Here is an 18,261-nt window from a genome sequence, read left to right on the forward strand (position 1 = left end):
GGCTTTATGGTACCGAAAATCCTGAGTGCTGATGTCTCGTTAAGTGAAGCCAGATAAGTAAGAGAAAGCCCGACTATGTGAATCCAGCTTTATGGTACAGGCCTCAGGTCCTGAAAAGTTGGAGTGTTTTGCAAAGTGAAAAAAAAATATTATTGTTCATTCTCAGTACATATATAACTACACATTTTATGTAGTTGTAGTTCCACTGTACTTTCACATATTGTGATATTTGTGTTAAGAACAAGGAAATCTCCCAGCTGTATCAGGATCTGGCCTAGCTGCTGGACGTTAGACACCAACCAAAATCTTCAAATCCAGTCAGGAGATCAAATGTTAAGAAAAAAAAACAAACAAACTGTGCTGGAACCCTGTTTTGGTTTGAAACTTTTCGCAGTGTTTCTTTTAATGATGCAGATACTTTTGAAATTTTTTGATGACGACATGCAAGAGGTTTTAATGTGTTGATGGGTATTTGTTTAATGACCTGAATCAGTGACCAACTGGCGAAGAATTGTGTGATGCCTTGATAAAGAATTAAACATGGCTTCTTTTTCCAGTTTTCTTTCATAGCCGTTTAGTGAACACAAAAACGGAGCGGACATAAAACGCTGACACATCCCTGAAATGGAATCGATGTTTTGGTGTGAAGAGTTTTATCTGTTGAATCAAATAATGGATCTGCAGAGCCTGAAACAGTCGTAAACATTTCTTAAATTACATCGCTCTATCTCAGCGTCTTCAAAAACCTTAAATTATTTTCGAAATAGCCTCAGATTAACTTTATAAAACTTGCACATGCTGTAACATACTAACATATTTGAAAAAGACATATATAATCCTGTAAGGTAAAAAGTATGGTATCTCTTTCTTTTTCCCTCTTTGTTCATTTCACATGTGACAGTTTTTTTTTCTTTTTAGTTTTATTAAGTGCTTGATAATTTTGATGAAAATGTATCAATAGTATTATACTTTTCTGAAATAGTATAACACACATCCATAAAGGTTATACCATATATAGGAATATTACATGCAAAATTTCATGGCCTATGCACCTCTAAAAAAAAAAAAAAAATGACACCCACAGGGTTAGCGCCCAAGGTGTAGTCATTTGTCTGTAAAATATCAGAATCCAAATCAGACATACTTTATTGATCCCTGGAAATTCCCTGGGCAATAGGGTCAGTTGCATTTGCTCAATTTGCTCAAGAGGAAAAATATATATAAGCATAAATGAAATGACAAGAAATCCCAAAGGAAAAAACGACATAATTATTGTAAAGTTACAGGTATAAAAAATAAAATATAATATAAAAAATAGTTTGAGGACAGGATTCTTTATGTTTCTCAAATATTGACTGATCAGTTTCAGGTAGATTTTTTCCCCTCCAAAAATGGAATTAAACTCATGGTGCCATTCATGGAAACCTTTATAAATAATTAAAAAAAAAAAAAAAAAAAAAAAAAAAAAGTTCTGCTGTGCTACAAGGCTGGAGAACATCTTCTTGGCACCATACTGTCAGTTCTTTGTACTTATAATTAGAATCAGAAATATTTTATTGATCCCCAAAGGGAAATTGGGTGTGCTGCAGTCACTCAAATTCTCAAGAAGAGGATTCAATTATAAGAAATAGAAAAAGAATAAGAAATATAATATTATGTGCCTTAGAAATTTAAAAATATGTATATGTATAAGTATGTGCATAAATACTACTTGTACATTAATCATGGTTGTAAAAAAGTATGCTCATTATGTTACATTAATCTTACACAATATTACAACAATAAACACAGAAGTAAGAAATTGAGCATTTGTTTAAAAAAAAAAATTGCACTGTTGAATTATTGTAAAGTGCTACAAAGTTTAAAAATAGTTCTTTTTTTTAAGGACAGGATCCTTTATGTTTCAAATATGGACTGATCAGTAGCATTTTTCGCCTTCAAATGATATTTTATGGATTTTGGAGTTAAACTCATGGAGCCATTCATGGAAAAACCTTTGTAAAAAAGGAGTTTTTACTGAGCCAAGACGGATTCTACTGTGCCTCAAGCCTAGATAACATGTTGAATCGCACTTTGATCTTTTTTTTTTTTTTTTTTTTTACATAAAGTCATATGAAGCAGAGCGGTGGTTCGCAGTCTTGGCTGTCTCTCGGCGGAGGCGCAGTCCTTGTCCCAGGCCCGGAGCTCTCTCCGGGGAGAAACGAGGCGTGGCCAGACTGGAGCGGAGGCGGGGCGCACGGTGCTACGGCTGAGTGGGAAGAAGTGGAAAGTGAGAAAATACCTGAATGGACAATCTGGAATAAGTAAGTAGTATTTTTTTGCTGTGGAAAATGTAATGAAATGCTGTTAGGCGCGGTGTGGACGCGTGTGCGCCGGTGTAACGCCGAAAGAAACGGGGATCGGGGGCGCCGGGGTCTCATGTTCCCCCAAACAATAGTCGGGAAGACGCTATGGTCGCATTTGAAACCGCAGGGAAGTTTAGGACCCTCATCGGCCCTATTGTTGTGTTCAGCGAGGCCACGTAGCTCTCCGTGCCGATTTTAAACGTGGGACGAAGCCAGTGCGATGTTTTTAAAAAAGAAATGTGAACAAGAGAGGATTTATACAGAAATGAGATGCGCCCGAAAGGAGTAAGCGCGCCCGGGTTTATTGTAGGCCGAAGGTTGTGAATTTTCTCGGTGCGTCCATTCATTTACTTTGAGGGCGTCCCGTTTTGGAAAAGGAAAGGGGGAGAAAGGAAACGATCATTTGGATAATTTGGCATCAGGACGCGACAGCGGGGCCTGGGAGTCTCGCCCATTGTCCTGCCGCACAGCACCCTCCTTTCCCCCCGCTTTTTCGGGCGCACATATCTTTTATTTGCTCTATATCCTCATGGTTGCACACAGTAAGTTAGCCGCCAGTGGTCTTCTTTTTTTTGTGGATGCGGAAATCGTTAAATTATTGATGCAGCTCGCCTCTTGATCCTCGCCTGCACAAATCCAAAGTAGAGCCAATTTGTATCCGGCTTTGCTTTGCTCTCGTGTTGTTGGTTCGTTCAAATGTTGCACATTTTCAATGGAAACTGTGAATTTGCTGCGTTAGACGCCGGTCTACGTTGCCTTTGTAGATGTTGTGGGGACTTGTTTTACTCGCTGGGTTTATGGCTTCTTAATTTTATTGAGGAATGTAAAGCCTTAGTAGTTCATTATGGACTTCCCCTGTAAGAAAAAAAAAAGGCTTTAATACATTTTGGAGGGACACTAAAACCACGGAAACACCATAAACTGCATCCCATAGGAATATTATAGTGGCAGCATAGGGGCTAAAATAGCATAAAGTCCAATAATGTAACTCTATATTCTCTATTGAGCACCACAGACATATTACAAGTCCTTGTAGCAGTAGTATAGTGATACTACAGGAGGTAGAAAATACCATAAAGCACATTAAGATCACTGTAGTTGTGTTACTGAGCACCACAGACAACACTGCAGAAACATTATAGTGGTTTTTCCACTGGGTTCTGCTTTTCTGTATGCTTTGAAACTTTCATAGGGACACTAAAAGCACAGAAACACCATGAACTGCATCCCATAGGAATATAATCGAGGTAGAATAAGGGCTAAAATAGCAGAAAGTCCAATAATGTAACTCTATATTTTCTATTGAGCACCATAGAAATATTACAAGTCCTTGTAGTAGTAGTATAGTGATACTATAGGAGGTAGAAATGACTATAAAGCAAATTAAGATCACTGTAAAATGTGCTATTGAGCACCACAGACAACACTGCAGAAGTATTATAGTGGTTTCCCATTGGGTTTATCTTTCTGTATGCTTTGAAACAGATTTCTTTGATTCCCTTCTCTCTAGTTTGTCCTACAGGCTTGTCTTACATCATTTGCCATGCTTTTTTGGCGCAGACTTGTGCCCGTGGCTCTGAGCACAAACAGGCCGGCTGGTGGCCCGACTGACGCTCCTATCTGAGAGCATCCATCTCGCCTCGCCGGGACACTTCCTGCCACCGCCGCACTTTGTTTGGATTTGGAGACAGAATGTATGGGTCGTCCGAATCACAGCACAGAGCAGAGGACGGGCCTGTTGATTCAACCACACCCTGTTAGATGTGTACACACACACACATAGACACACACGGTCGCACACACCTGCTCTGTTTCGCAGGCCATGTGGGTGCAAAGGTTGACAGTCACAGTTGTCTTGTTTTTTTTGTGTTTTTTTTTTTTTTTCTGGGTGTACTGATGTCGTCGCAGGCAACAGTGGGTGGTGGTCAGCAGTGCTCTCTGTGTATGTGTGTGTGTGTGTGTGTGTGTGTGTGTGTGGCCCTGCTGCACTGAAGGCCCTTTTCCCCTCTGGAGCTGGGGTGTGCATGCTTATTTTCACAGTTGGTATATCAGGCCTCAAATGGCTGGTGGTTGGAGCTCGTCATGTCAGAGATGGCCCAGATTGCTTTTCCACTGTGACAGCTGCTGTCTCAGTGCCAGCAACGCAAAATGTTCAATGACAGCTCGATTTTTTTTTTTTCCTCTTTTGTCTTTGGGAAAGCACAGACTGTAAATCCTACATCCGTCTGTTTGAACGTCTTGTGACTGGGGTTGAACGATTATGGCAAAAGCGAAAATCCTGATTAAATTTGGTTGATGCAGTTGATTGAGATTAATAATCATGACCGCTTTTTGCTCTGGAAACTAGAATCATGATTTATGATTATGCACGGCGAGTTGTTACCGCCACTTCACTTTTTTTTTTATGGAGTTTATTTAAAGTAAAACGTCTGGAACATGTTTTATTTGGTTATTAGGCAAGGCATCATCGGGACGGCAGAAGCTGGCTCTGCTTTTCCTCACCAAAGCACGCGCAGGAAACATTTATCATCGCTATCAGGCAATGATGCATGTGTGAGTGTGTGTCTGTAATAGCTTTGCAGCCCGTCAGCCAAGTCTTGCAGCCCTACAGCCGTGGCACCGAGTTGGCATCAAGACAGACATCATAACGTGTCTAATCTCAGACCACACACAGCCACAGATTACTGGACTGGCCTGTGTTCGCTCCCCTATTGAACTCAGTCCTCTGCACATTCAGAGTGGAGTGGACGGGGTGTATTTTTTCGAAATTGGGGGTTTCACTTTGATGATTCTGAAGCGGCGTTGGGAGAGTTTAAAATCCTGAAGCAACCACAAAAATCACCACCCCTGTCCGGTAACGGTCGCCGTCCAGAAACAGGTTGACAGACCTGAATCCTGTAAATGGAATAAGCCAGTCAGAAGCCTTAAACAGCAGATGACATCTGTTTTACCTTTAACATTGACTGTGAGGTTGATGAAGAGTCCCGGCGTGGCTCATTAACTAGGCCATAGGACACTGGGATGAATAGGAAACACTATCCATCTCTCCGCTGGACCACACCTTGGTAGATCAAGTGTTCTGTCAGATTCTAACTAACAAGCTGACAGAGGGACGGATGGGCGGACGGGCGGACAAGACAAACTGCATCTCACTAACATGGCAGCTGTGTCGTAAAACGGTCCCGTGTCTCGTGGGGGTCAACGAGAATAGCGAGGCATCAACACCGCCAGGGAAGGTGGGATCCCTGGGTTGTAATGATGATCTGTGTTGGAAAATCCACCCCAAAACACATCGTTTTCCGGTCTAATTTCTGTTTACTGGCTAAACAAAGAGCATGGCGGAAAATTCCTCGAGCGATCTCAAACATCAGTGGTAAATGTCAGGTTTTGATGTCACTCCCTCGGAATCAAAGAGCAGGAGTTTCTTTGTAGACTCGGCCACGTTGCGATGACATTCAGCCGTCATGCAGGAGAAAAATCCATTACAGGAAAAGCAGACATACCATTTTTTTTTTGTTGTTGTTGCTGTCAGTAGCCTCGGTAGACCAGAATCCAGTGCAGCCACGAGACTTACATCGAGTAAAGCACATTTCATACTTCATAGAAAATATAATCTCTGTATGTAGTCACGCGTTTATGGGCTTTACGTAGGCGTTTTGCACCTCAATCTCAAATTTGCGTCACGTTTGCAAGACGTTCCATGATCTGTTTGATTGATCACAGGGGGATTTCTGTGACGCGTGTTGCTTTGGTGTGTTATGATTTTTTTTTTCCCACACTTTGTACACTTACACATCAACGTGCAACTGTACATCGACGCTTGCAAAACCATTTGGCTTTGCTTGAAAAGCTGCGATCATAGACAAACGCCAGCATTCACAAACTATTTTTGCTTGCTGCCTGAATTTCTACACCCATATGCTCACTTTTGATTGAGCATAACCGAGTCACATCCATTCTGTGGGGGCTTGCTGAAAGTCATTCTGGGAAATGTAGTTCATCACTACCCAAAGTGCAAGTAGACCCGGTAGATTAAGTGAAAAGTGGGCACAGCAGAAAAGTAAATTACAACACGTATCATCACAAAATGATTCTTGGAATGTGCTGAACATTGCAAATTGATATCTGACAGCATAAAAGTCACTGAAGGTGGATTTTTCCTTTCCTTTAATCTTGCTCTAAGGCCTTTTAGATATACAAGCTTATGCATTTTTACCATTTTACATTTTCTTGGTTGAGGAGAAACACCATTACCTAAAAGTCAACATGGATAACATTATGACAAAATAAATGCTTACATATTTTTTGTTGATGCGTCTTTGTGGGTGTAGGTGCAATTTTGCTTCTGAAATCGTGGTTCAGTAGGTGCTACATTTTACGGATTGCTGTTTTTCTGGTATTTCTGTCAGCACATATAACCACTTGTGCTGTAATTGCTGCTGTAATTGTTACTTTTCAGGCTGACACTGGGGCCAGATGATGAATTTTGATTGTTATTTAGGCTTACACTTTTTCTGGCTGTAATTCTCCAACTAAGCCTCTGTGGCCAGCAGGAGACATTGTTTAGATTTAGTTTAGTGCCAATCTTTAAAATAAATAAATAAATAAATAATTTCTGCTAGTTATCTCTGCTTTCTGCTCTTCCATGTCAGTCGATAGTGACACAGCAGTCAGTGGTGGTAATATCTCCTCGAAATGCATCAAGGCTCCTGGGAAGGCCAGACTTTCAACTGGGAACTTGACCTAAGTGGCCATTTCCATTTAAATGAACACTTGAGAATGGTAATAGGGCTGGTGCACTTGTAATTGTTGATGGAGTTGTGATTTGAAAGATGCATTTGTTTGCTGCGTGAGACTCGGAGCGATGGTTCCTCATCACCGCAAAGAAAACAGTGAGTTGCATGAAACGTTCGGCAACTTATCATGCAAATGGAAAACGACAGGACCGCTCTTCTACAACCGAGCGTCCTTTTTCCCCCCTGACAGCACCATTAAAACTAAGTGGGAGCCATCTCAGCTCACGATGATGCTCCAGGAAGCGGTCGCTATTCTTTAGAGTCCTGTGGTTTGGTGTAAACTCGCCTAATCCGCTGTTTTTTCCTAACAGCATGTGATGGGAACTTTTGTGGTTCTGCAGACGATCCAGGGCTGCAGAGTTTTCACTGGCATGGCAGGACTGAGCGCAGTTTATTGGTGCTGGATGCGGGGGTCGTCCTCCGGCGGGGACTGGAATGAAAGAAGATAAATCAAAGTGTGTGCATGTTGTATGGTTGGGCCGCGCTGCACATAATCCCGCAGGCAGATGAATTGTACACTATCTGGCTTGAAAGGAAGTGGATTTCAAACACAATGGCAGCTTGATGGAGTATACAATCCACATTAACTTAATTCATTACCCTGTAAGCCAGCGGTGGCAGATTACGTCCCTCTCCATTTCCCACGCAAGGCCAATCAAAGCCAGCGAGCCACACCCGCCCTTTATCAATTAACCAGCATATGACAGGCCGACATCCGTCATGCCAGCACTTTTATTTTGGCTATTTTTTTGGGGAGCATGGAGCACGGAGTGGCAGAGGGCGGCGTAAGGTCAGGTTTCCATGGCAACTGTCAACCTCCAATCCCCTCCAGCTGAACACCCTCTTTCATCGCCATGGCAGCGGAGAGGCCCTGTTACCCAGGGGACGGGGGGAGCGCAGGAGGGAATGTGAGACGGCGAGAGGGAGGGAGAGGGCAAACAAGTTTTGTGAAAACACAGTAATCCAATATGGCGGCCATTGTGTGCGAGCTGACGACGGCAGAGCTCGGTTTTTGGTGCGAGGAGGTACAGTCGTGTGATGATTAACCTTTGCCCGGACCCGGAAGACTTGATTTTAGCAGGCAGCGGTCCTTCAGATTAGTGGGTCAGTTTATTCTCGTGTAGCTCGGAGGATAGATAATGACACTCACACTGCCGGGGTTGGGGGTTTGATTCCCACTGGCATCATCAGTCCCATGCCAAAGGATTCTGGGATGCCAGGTGGATAAAAACACTCGCCAATGCTGTGTTTTTCTCTCTACACTACAATCAGAGTGTTTTATGAAGCCACAAACTGATATTTTAAGACAACATTTGCTGATGGGGCATTATTTTCTTCTGATATTCACTATCTTCATGTTTGACAGTTTTCATGCTGTAAAATTAAAACAATTCAGTGTTTTTTCACCCCATAATATTATTGTCAGCAGGGCGGAATAGCCTCTGAAATAATGTCTAGGTCATGATGGGACACACAAACTAATGAAACTGTTTTCCTTAAGGCAGGGTGACCCACTGCTCTCGTTCAGTGTCCCGGCTGAATAATTAAATTTGAAAAATGAAGAGGAGGAACCTCCAAATTCAAGATGCATTACAGGACCGGCTGATTTTGTATATTTAATTAAAAAACGACTTTAGCCTGACATGCTGGCAGTCTAACCTTCAAACTGATTAAGGTTAAGATCTGTATGGTTTGGTTTCACTGAGGGGTGACAAAGTAAATCGGCTGCTGCGGGATAATTTGGTGATGTGAAGAAACTGTCTGCACTCTGTGGCCCTGATTTATGTATGCAGAAAGTTTTGGCTCATGCAAAACCAATAATATAACCACTGTTTGGTCACAAATGTTGTCTTATATCATCACCTGTTGCAGCTGGTTTTTGTAAAACTGGACATTCGTCTGCTTGATGCTCGATGCTCTGTGTTTTTCACAGCTGATTTTGTGGAACAAGTGGCTAAACTAGTTTGTAGCTTTAGAAATTGCATTAATGTTGAAAGCATCTTTAAACCGTGATGGATTCAAGCTTTGGGTAACGTTCTCTCTTTCCCCTTGTTCCTCAGATCCTGGACAGCTCAGCACGTCCCTGCGGCCACGCTCCTGCCCGTCGTTATCTCCCACCCCTCAAGATCCCCTCTTCCTCTCCCCCTCTCTGTAGCCTCCCCCCTTCTCCCGCCTCCCTTCTCCTGCTCCCTCCTCATCGGCCTCCAAGATAGATTCCCTCAGGAGCAAGGTTGACCTGCTCAAGCTGCCCCTGGCTCTCTCCACCAAGTCCATCTCCGAGCGCAAGAGCCAGCTGGGAGGAGTCGGCGAGCAGCGCGGCACGGGGGGAGGAGGAGGAGGCGGGGCTCGCAAAGCCCGCTCACCGCCGACCCGAGACATGGACAACGAGTCGCAGTACTCGGGCTACTCATACAAGTCCTCACACTCCCGCAGCTCCCGCAAACACAGGTGAGACAAAGTGCTGCGGAGGCATCTGACTTACAAACAACATACACATGTAGAGTGGCGTACAGTACAGGTAATATTTTCAGAAAGTGTAGACGGTTTGTATCGATTAATTGTTTGGTCCATAAAATGTCAGAAAACACAGAAAAATACTGACAACCCAAGGTGACACCCTCGTCTGACTTATTTTGTCCCGACCAACATTTAGTTTACATTAGCGAAGCTGGAATCAGAGAATTTAGAAATTTTCTTATTTGATTACTCAACTGATCATTGCAGCTTTGGAATTAAATCATACTGTGGTGCGCTTACTTGTTCAGTATCTTTTTGTTTGTTACAGCCAAGGTCCCTATAAATCACCAAATATGGATAAAAAATTTGTCTGTGGTGGATAAATCAAAACGGCCGCCCTCCACCCTGGCAGGATGCTGAATGCTACAGTCCAATACACGTTTTGGCCTTTACCTGGTCTCACATTTTGTAAAAAAAAATCAATTTAGGCCTGCTCACTGTGCCAGTCAGGGTGATTTTATTTATTGTATCTGTTTCCATTCCCTTCAAAAGTTTCCTCTGTATATCTTGAGGCAGTGATACACAGGGCAACTTCAAAAGCAGCTCTAATGGGCAACCATGTCCAGCAGCTGTGGCAGCAGTGTGGCTTTAAGTATCAATACGTTTTTGCCAGGAAATAGTTGAACAGATTCCTACTGCGATATTTGACTTTGTTGTCTGTTGCCGGGAGCGTTGCCCATCCATATTGCCCAAATAATTTCCTAATGCATCATCCCCCTTGATGTGTGCACACTACATAATTTCTTGAGTGGCGATCTCGAGTTTCTATTTGAAGCAGATGTTCGAAATCACAGGGTTGTAGTAAATGCTCTTGGGGAACAGTTTGTACCATTTGCACCCAAAATGTCTGAGTCTGTGCGGGACTAAAGAGAAGGTTGCTGGTACAAAAAAGGATCTAAATCTAGTTAACATCTAATGATGATGCTAACTAGAGAGTGTATTCATCTGATCTGATTCGTCTTCTCTAACTTGCTCTGAAGTTTCTCCATCAAAGCATCATCCACTGATAATTTGTGAGTACCGCTGCACGTCCCGTAACCCCGTGTGTTGTCCTCTGTGTGTGTCCAACAGGGATCGAAGGGACCGCCACCGCTCTAAGAGCCGAGACAGCAGCAGCCGTGGAGACAAATCAGTCACCATCCAGGCTCCTGGAGAGCCGCTGCTGGATGCAGAGTCCACTCGTGGGGATGACAGGGTCAGTCGCTCTGCCCTCTGTGCACGTTTGTCCAGATTACAGGGACATGAACCGCTCTGTCGACCTCTGTCAGCGACCAGTAGGAACTGCAGCAACATGCACAGAGCTATAGTCTACGTTTTGTGGTTATTATGTGCTGTGTGGTTGTTTCCTTGTTGTCCTTTTAAAATGTGATTCATGGCATTGCACTTTGCTCATGCTAACCCCGTACTGCTCAGCATAAGGTTAGTGCAATTGTATTAAATAATTTTGTCAAGGATAAATTTTATTTAATTTCTGCAGTTTTATCTCCTTTAGTAGCTACTTTGGTGGATAACCAGCCATCATTTGGAGATGCTCTCCCTCATTTTTGAAGAATCTGTTTGGCAAGTGGTAGTGGCTGATGTACAAAAGTAAATTTTCTGTCCTGAAATTGGAATCTGTTCTTAAACAGCACCCTGGTCTCTACTTTATCAGGGCTCATACATGCCAAATTGTCAGTGGGATTTGTGCCCTGATATGCCCCTCCCATATCATTTTCCTTCCTCTTGTTTTGTTGCAGCATGATACAGAAGTGTTGAGTCCTCTGAAAGATTCATAGCGCTCTTTAGGTTTATGACTGAGATGAACGTCTTCATTTCATTTCTGATACAGAGCTAAAATGTCTGAGTTCACAAGAATATCATTCCTCTCATCCATGATGGGAGGTGCCAAAGTTGTATTGCTGTAAATACCCTTCACACACTCAAGTCTTCATCATTTTTTCCTCCTTGCAGGATGACAACTGGGGCGAGACCACCACGGTCGTCACCGGCACCTCGGAGCACAGCGTGTCCAACGAGGACCTGACGCGTGTCTCCAAGGAGCTGGAGGAGTCGACTCCGCTGGAGTGCAAGCGCTTCATCGGCCCGGCGTTGGGCGGCTGCCTGAGCTTCTTCGCCCTGGTCACGCCCCTAGCCTTCCTCGTCCTCCCTCAGGTCCTGTGGCGGGACGCCCTGGACCCCTGCGGCACGCCCTGCGAAGGCCTTTACGTCTCCTTGGCCTTCAAGCTCCTGGTGCTCCTCATCTCGTCCTGGGCGCTGTTCCTCCGGCCCCCCCGCGCCACCCTGCCGCGCTTCTTCGTCTTCCGCTGCCTGCTGATGGTGCTGGTGTTCCTGTTCGTGGCGTCGTACTGGTTGTTCTACGGCGTGCGGGTGCTGGAGCCCAGGGAGCGGGACTACAGGGGCATCGTGGAGTACGCCGCCTCGCTGGTGGACGCCCTGCTGTTCATCCAGTACCTGGCTCTAGTGCTGCTGGAGGTGCGGCACCTGCAGCCGGCCTTCTGCCTCAAGGTGGTCCGGACCACGGACGGAGCGAGCAAGTTCTACAACGTGGGCCACCTCAGGTTAGTGTGTCTGCCCATGGGGACGTTACGGACTAAATCAAATATCAAATCTCTGTTGATATTGCGATAATACTATAAGGATTAAGGATAAGATTTTTACACACAAGAGAGTTTTGATAATCATTTATAATTTGGACATGATGAAAAAGCATCTCAGATGATATCCATTCTCATATCAGAAGATTATTGATGTGTCACCCAGCCCACGCTTGTGCCATAGAAAGGGAATAATAGTGAGTAAATAGTAAGTAAATAAACAATAAAAAAAAAAAAAGATCACCTGAAGTTTATTATTCTTTTTTCTAAAATATAAAGCCTAAAAGTGTACTTAAGTTCTCTGAGGACTTAAATGATCTACAATCCTTTACCAGCGTTCGCTCAATAATAATATGGCGAATATCTCATTTTTGAATCAACCTCTTCTCAAGTGCAAATCAAAGGGAGAACAAAACTGAAGTAGAAAAATGGAGTGGGCAGCATGTGTGTGTGTGTGTGTTTGTGTGCTTTGCTGTGCTGTGAGTGGCATGTACAGGCAGGGCAGGTATGTCCTGTTTGTGTTTGAGCTGTTCAAACATAAGAAGCTTTTGATGTGTCCCTTTTTTTTTTTTATTACAGACAAACACGCGTTTATAGATCAGCCACAGCCAAATTAAATAGTTTCCCAATAATTTGCAGTATTTCCATTAATATTCTCCCCCTTCAGTACCAAATGAGTGCAGTTTGCCACCAAGAACAGTACAGAGAGCCAGAGCGCTGACACAGTCACAGGAAAGAATAACTGGAAGTCGATTCAGTCTGTTTTTCTGCAGTTGGCACCTTAGCTGACATGGTGTGAATTATCCTGACAAACTGTGCTCCACCCAGCTGTTGCCTCAAGAAGTTTCTGTTTTTTTTAAAAAATATTTCATCTTTTTTTTTGTTTTGTTTTGTTTTGTATTTGTTTTTTGTTTTTTTTTTAAGACATGGATAATGTCTAACTTATCAATATCCAGTGGAGGACTTGACAATTTACCATATTTTTAGGTGTCAAGATTCAAGATTTAATTTATTGTCAGTTACCCTATACAAATATGGATGCAAGAAAAATAAAATGCAATGTTGCCAAGACCACAGCAGTGCAACAGCAAAGAATTAAAAGAAAAAATCTAAAATTTCCATAAAAACAATACTACTAGAAAAAAGTAGAGAAAAGTATTGCATATAAATGTAGGAATATAAATCATATTTACAGATTAATTTCAGTTTTTATTTCTTCCTTTTTAGTACATAATAATAAAAAATCTAAATAGAAGAGAAACGTGCCTGGAGTTTTTCATTCATTGGCAATCTGATTTGACACGTCATTAGTGAGTTGTCATTACAGGCTGTGTGTGTGTGCGTGTGTGTGTGTGTATGTAAAATATGCAGTGGAGGTGTTGCCTGCTGATGCTGACCTGTACTTACTGTGGCAGTGATGATGGTGACTCTGTGTTTCAGTATCCAGCGGGCAGCCGTCTGGGTCCTGGACCGTTATTACAGCGACTTCCCCGTCTACAACCCTGCCCTGCTCAACCTGCCCAAGTCCATCCTGTCCAAGAAGATGACCGGCTTCAAGGTTTACTCCCTGGACGGTAAATACAGCACGGCGACTCTGACGATGGGACAATTAGGATTTTCCAGTGGTGGATTAGTGTCAGCATCACTTTGGCCTTGTTCAGACTGCAGGCAAAATCAGATCTTTAAGACAGACTGTCTGCATTGTTATTTGTTAGTGATCAGATCGGATTTATGTGTCCAGACATCACCGACCTATCTGCGTGGGTTGCTATGGTAACGACGTAGGCATCAGTAACTATGTACGCTGGCGATGTGGTTTTCCAACGCAGAAGCATGAGAAATGTCCACAAGCCTCCCCACAAAGTGCCAGCAGACATTTTATTTCAGCACCTGATGTTCTCTGTCATTGTTGTGTGACGCATTACAAGTGATGCAGAGATTAAATCCAATTTTGTGTAGAAATCCGATTGGAACTGCATTTCAAACCACCTCCAAATGTGGTTTGGATCCAGTTTGTAAAATTCACATGCTGTGGTTTTTGGGTGTCCAGGCTTTCTTAAATCAATCTGGACACAATCTGACAAAACAACGGGTTTAGGCTGGTAGTCTGACTGAGACATTACTTCATTCTGCATCATCATCTGTGCCTGCTCAATAGGACAATGCAGCGATTTGTCTACGGCATCAGCGATTTGAGTTAAGACAATCACAGAAGAGTGTCTGTTGTTTTCACTCAAATCAGTTTATTCTGTCCATTTTAGCAATTTCTCAGTCTTTATTTACCTGCAGCTCCTCGCACATCCCGTTTTTTTTCTGGTGGCTGGCTACAACGTTGGAGGCTTTGGAATTGCACATACTGAAAGATGCTCTGAATGAGAGCATCACCTAAATGCCTAATTTGTAAATATAATCCACTAGTTCTTTCTTCCACTACACACTGGCTGACAGTTTTGTGTTTTTGTCTTGCAGAGAACACCACCAACAACTCCACAGGCCAGTCCCGGGCCATGATAGCAGCTGCCGCCAGGAGGAGAGACAACTCACACAATGAGTTCTACTACGAGGAGGCCGAGATGGACCGCAGGATCCGAAAACGCAAGGCCAGGTCAGACAGAACCTGCCCCATTACAAGTTTTGTTGCACAAGAGCAGAGAATGTCTGTGGTAAAATTATGTTGCTTCCCTTGGTAAAATCTGATGCCAGGAGCAAACAAACAAAACAGGTGCTCATATAAGGACCTGAAAAGGTTGAACATGTTGGAAGTGATTTTCCACTAACGTTTTTTCACTACTAGCGTCTGCTATTGAGTGAAACACATGAACAAAGTACTCCTCATATACATTTTAACATTGCACATTGAATAACATTGCATCTAATTAAATTAAATGACAAATTAATGTCCTCCATTATGCCAAGGTTACCCTGCCCCCTGTAGTGCTCTGTCAAATATTACAGTCAGATTCTCAAGGGAAACTGTTTCATCTTAGCAGTTTCAGATGCTTACTGCATATAAACCTCACATAGCTATCAATAATATTGAAAACTATTATTGTGCCAATCATCCAGGTTGGTGGTGGCTGTGGAAGAGGCCTTCACACACATCAAGCGTCTTCACGAGGACGAGGTCGCGTCGTCTCCCAAACACCCCAGAGAGGTGATGGATCCTCGGGAGGCGGCCCAGGCCATCTTCGCCCCCATGGCCCGGGCCATGCAGAAGTACCTGAGGACCACCCGGCAGCAGCCCTTCCACAGCATGGAGAGCATCCTCACCCACCTGCAGTTCTGCATCACACACAACATGACACCCAAGGTGAGTGTCGCATCGTTTGCTCAATTCCTGTGTTTCATTGCACTCAATACAATGTGTTAGTACGGTGCATAAAACCAGAAAGTCTGCAAAACAGTGTCAATAATGGCTTCTGGATGACAGACACCACTCTGTTATTGTAGAGGCAGAAGACTAATTGTGTTTCACATTCAAAATACAGAGATTGCAACATAACGTTAAAATAATTGCTCATACATTTTTTTGTGTGTGTGAATTTCTAGAGAAATAAATTACACTGAGACTTGTTGTCTTTCTGTGGACCCCTTGGAGGCCCCTCAAGGATTCCTGGGGGTCCTTGGACCACACTTTGAAAACCTCTCTGTTAGAGTACAAAGAACTATAATGCAAAGAGCAAGTAATATATTTTCAGATTAGATGCATTACTGTGGTGCAATGACATGTAGTATATTGAACATTTTCTTAAGGTTGTGATGGAAAAGTCACAGAAAATATTCTTTCTACAAAAGAACTTGCTTTAAAAAAACTCTACATTAATGGCAACATGGTAATTAACCCTCTCTCTCTCTCCTTGCAAGGCTTTCCTGGAGCGCTACCTCACCCCCGGCCCCACCATGCAGTACCAGCAGCAGAACGGCAGGGGGCGCCAGTGGACCCTGGTGAGCGAGGAGCCGGTGACCTCGGCCCTGCGCCAGGGCCTGGTCTTCTCCCTGCGGCGCCTCGACTTCTCCCTGGTCGTCACGGTGACGCCGCTCCCCTTCCTGCGGCTCGGGGAGGAGTTCATCGACCCCAAGAGCCACAAGTTTGTCATGAGGCTGCAGTCGGAGACCTCGGTCTAAACACAGAGGGGCTCGGGGGTCGACCTCATCGTGTTTCCTTTACCTTGTGTCCTCTCCTCGTGGTCTGTCCCGCCTGTATCTGACGGGACGCGGCGCGCGGCGGCAGAACAGTCCATTCCCATCCAGTCGTTTCCCTCGCCTGTGACAAACAAAGAACATAACTCAAAGGGAGGAAGCCATTTTGGAGCATCGACGCTCGGCCCAAATGTCTAAACCAACAGCTGTCCTCCTTTTGTGTGATCTGTCATCAAATTGTGATAAGCTATATGATTGTCCAAACCCCGGAAATGGATGCCTTGACCCTTTTCTCTGTGTTGTGAAGTTTTTGTCTTTACGGCACGCTGTAAAAAAAAAACATTCCCTTTTTTTCTTAAGGGGACTTTGTCTTTTTGGCCTTTTTCGTTGTTGTTGCTGTAACCACTGGACTTCATGACTGCGCTGACTCATCACATTAACCACTAGAGGGAGGGAGGAGGGTTTACATCACACTTCCCACTCCCTCTTCCCGACGTCTTACAAATGGACCAATCGGAGCTCAGCTCTGCCTGCAAAACTGGTATACATTTCACATTGATCACCTGTCAGTGTATTATTTTGCTTGAGATGATAAGGACTGTTTTTTATGGGAAGGGGGGGGGCTTTTTTTTTACTTACAGAATGTAGCATTACGTGCATTGAATTAACAAACTGTTATTTTATGGTCTGCAGGCCGAAATGTCTTTTCATCTGACTGTAAAGAAAAAAACAGGAAGTGCATTCCTATGTCGTTGCTCCTCCAGACCATGTATAGTGATTCATGATCGCCTACATACACAACTTTCTTTTTATTCTACACTGGCTTTTTTTACAGATGATATTACAGTTTTGATAGGATGACTGAACAGGGTCCATCCCAGTGTTTTTAACATGTTCTGTTTAAAAAAACAAACAAAAACAAAAAAAAACACCGGTCTAGATGAAGCAGCTGTAGTCAGACTATGAGCTGACTTCTTAGAGCCTGAGTTCAAAAATGTTTTTTTCATGCATTTCCACACAAACTCAAAAAAAGAGACGTGTGATTGTAACTTCTCACTGCAGCCCGTCTGCAGTAGTAGCGTATCACCGCCTTGTGCCACAAGTTGAAACAAGCACAGTGAAAATGCTGCCTCCATCCTCCAGCCTTACGACCCACATGTGGGGAGAGTGTCGGACGCCCCAGCAGGGAGCCTCGGCCCCGACCGCCTCCGTCTGCCGGGCCCCGACGCCGAAATATACTGTAACTGATGCTACCCTGATGTTGAAACTTGAGCTGGTCTGCATTGTATGGACCTTTTGTTGAGCCACGACACGACCGACCGAACTGCGTACTTCTCCCTGAAAATGGCCTTGTTTTACATTTCTGTGTGAACGCAGCAGGTTCCACACGTCTGACGTTTCATCCAAGTGATCAAAATGCAGATGATTGTCTTTTCCAGTTTTTTTTACTGCATGCTAGAATTATTTTGGGTTCTCAAACGTTTCCTTTTTTTTTTTTTTTTTTTAAATAATAACTTTGTTTGTTTTCTATCATTTTTAAGGTGCCTAAGTTATGATGATGATGCAATTTCCAGAATGTTTTTACTTTTGAAAAAGGGGTGGATTGTAAAAAAAAATTGTAGATTTTTGTCTTGTATTTTCTTCTTTTTTTTTGGTAACTGTAGCTTGTATAGTGTGTTAGCCCTTTTTTCCATTATTAAACCAATTATTCCTTGTTAGTGCTGCTTTTGTCTCTTATTATGAAGCATGTACTTTGGGCTTTTTTAAACAGTGTGAGGGTGACACTTTGTGCCTTTAAGCAGAAATGGAAGTTGTGAAAGAGGAACAGCAGCCTCGGTGTAGACCAAAATTGGGTTTTGTTTGTATTCT

The 18,261-nt window shown here is 43.4% G+C and overlaps 1 protein-coding gene across 2 annotated transcripts; it reads left to right on the forward strand.

Moving 5' to 3' along the window:
• The first annotated feature begins 2,153 nt into the window (after positions 1–2,153).
• Positions 2,154–18,115, forward strand: LOC115375147 (vang-like protein 2). Of its 2 annotated transcripts, none has more exons than XM_030074499.1 (8): positions 2,154–2,303; positions 9,202–9,589; positions 10,730–10,853; positions 11,609–12,216; positions 13,693–13,826; positions 14,722–14,857; positions 15,319–15,562; positions 16,117–18,115. In XM_030074499.1, the coding sequence occupies exons 2-8, from the start codon at positions 9,519–9,521 to the stop codon at positions 16,375–16,377; spliced, it is 1,578 nt and encodes a 525-aa protein (XP_029930359.1). In that variant the 5' UTR covers positions 2,154–2,303; positions 9,202–9,518; the 3' UTR covers positions 16,378–18,115. The 2 variants fall into 2 exon arrangements, with proteins under 2 accessions (XP_029930359.1, XP_029930360.1); XM_030074500.1 differs by lacking the exon at positions 2,154–2,303 and adding an exon at positions 2,811–2,887.
• The last annotated feature ends 146 nt before the right edge of the window (positions 18,116–18,261 follow it).

The sequence above is a fragment of the Myripristis murdjan genome, chromosome 17 (genome assembly GCF_902150065.1).
Source record: "Myripristis murdjan chromosome 17, fMyrMur1.1, whole genome shotgun sequence".
Classification (NCBI taxonomy): Eukaryota; Metazoa; Chordata; class Actinopteri; order Holocentriformes; family Holocentridae; genus Myripristis; species Myripristis murdjan.

Bases quoted from the DNA above. Each gene is read 5' to 3' on its own strand.
- LOC115375147 (XM_030074499.1), top strand. From the start codon at position 9,519: ATGGACAACGAGTCGCAGTACTCGGGCTACTCATACAAGTCCTCACAC. The intron at 12,217-13,692 runs GTTAGTGTGTCT...TCTGTGTTTCAG, and splicing joins TACAACGTGGGCCACCTCAG to TATCCAGCGGGCAGCCGTCT. The intron at 15,563-16,116 runs GTGAGTGTCGCA...TCTCCTTGCAAG, and splicing joins CACACAACATGACACCCAAG to GCTTTCCTGGAGCGCTACCT.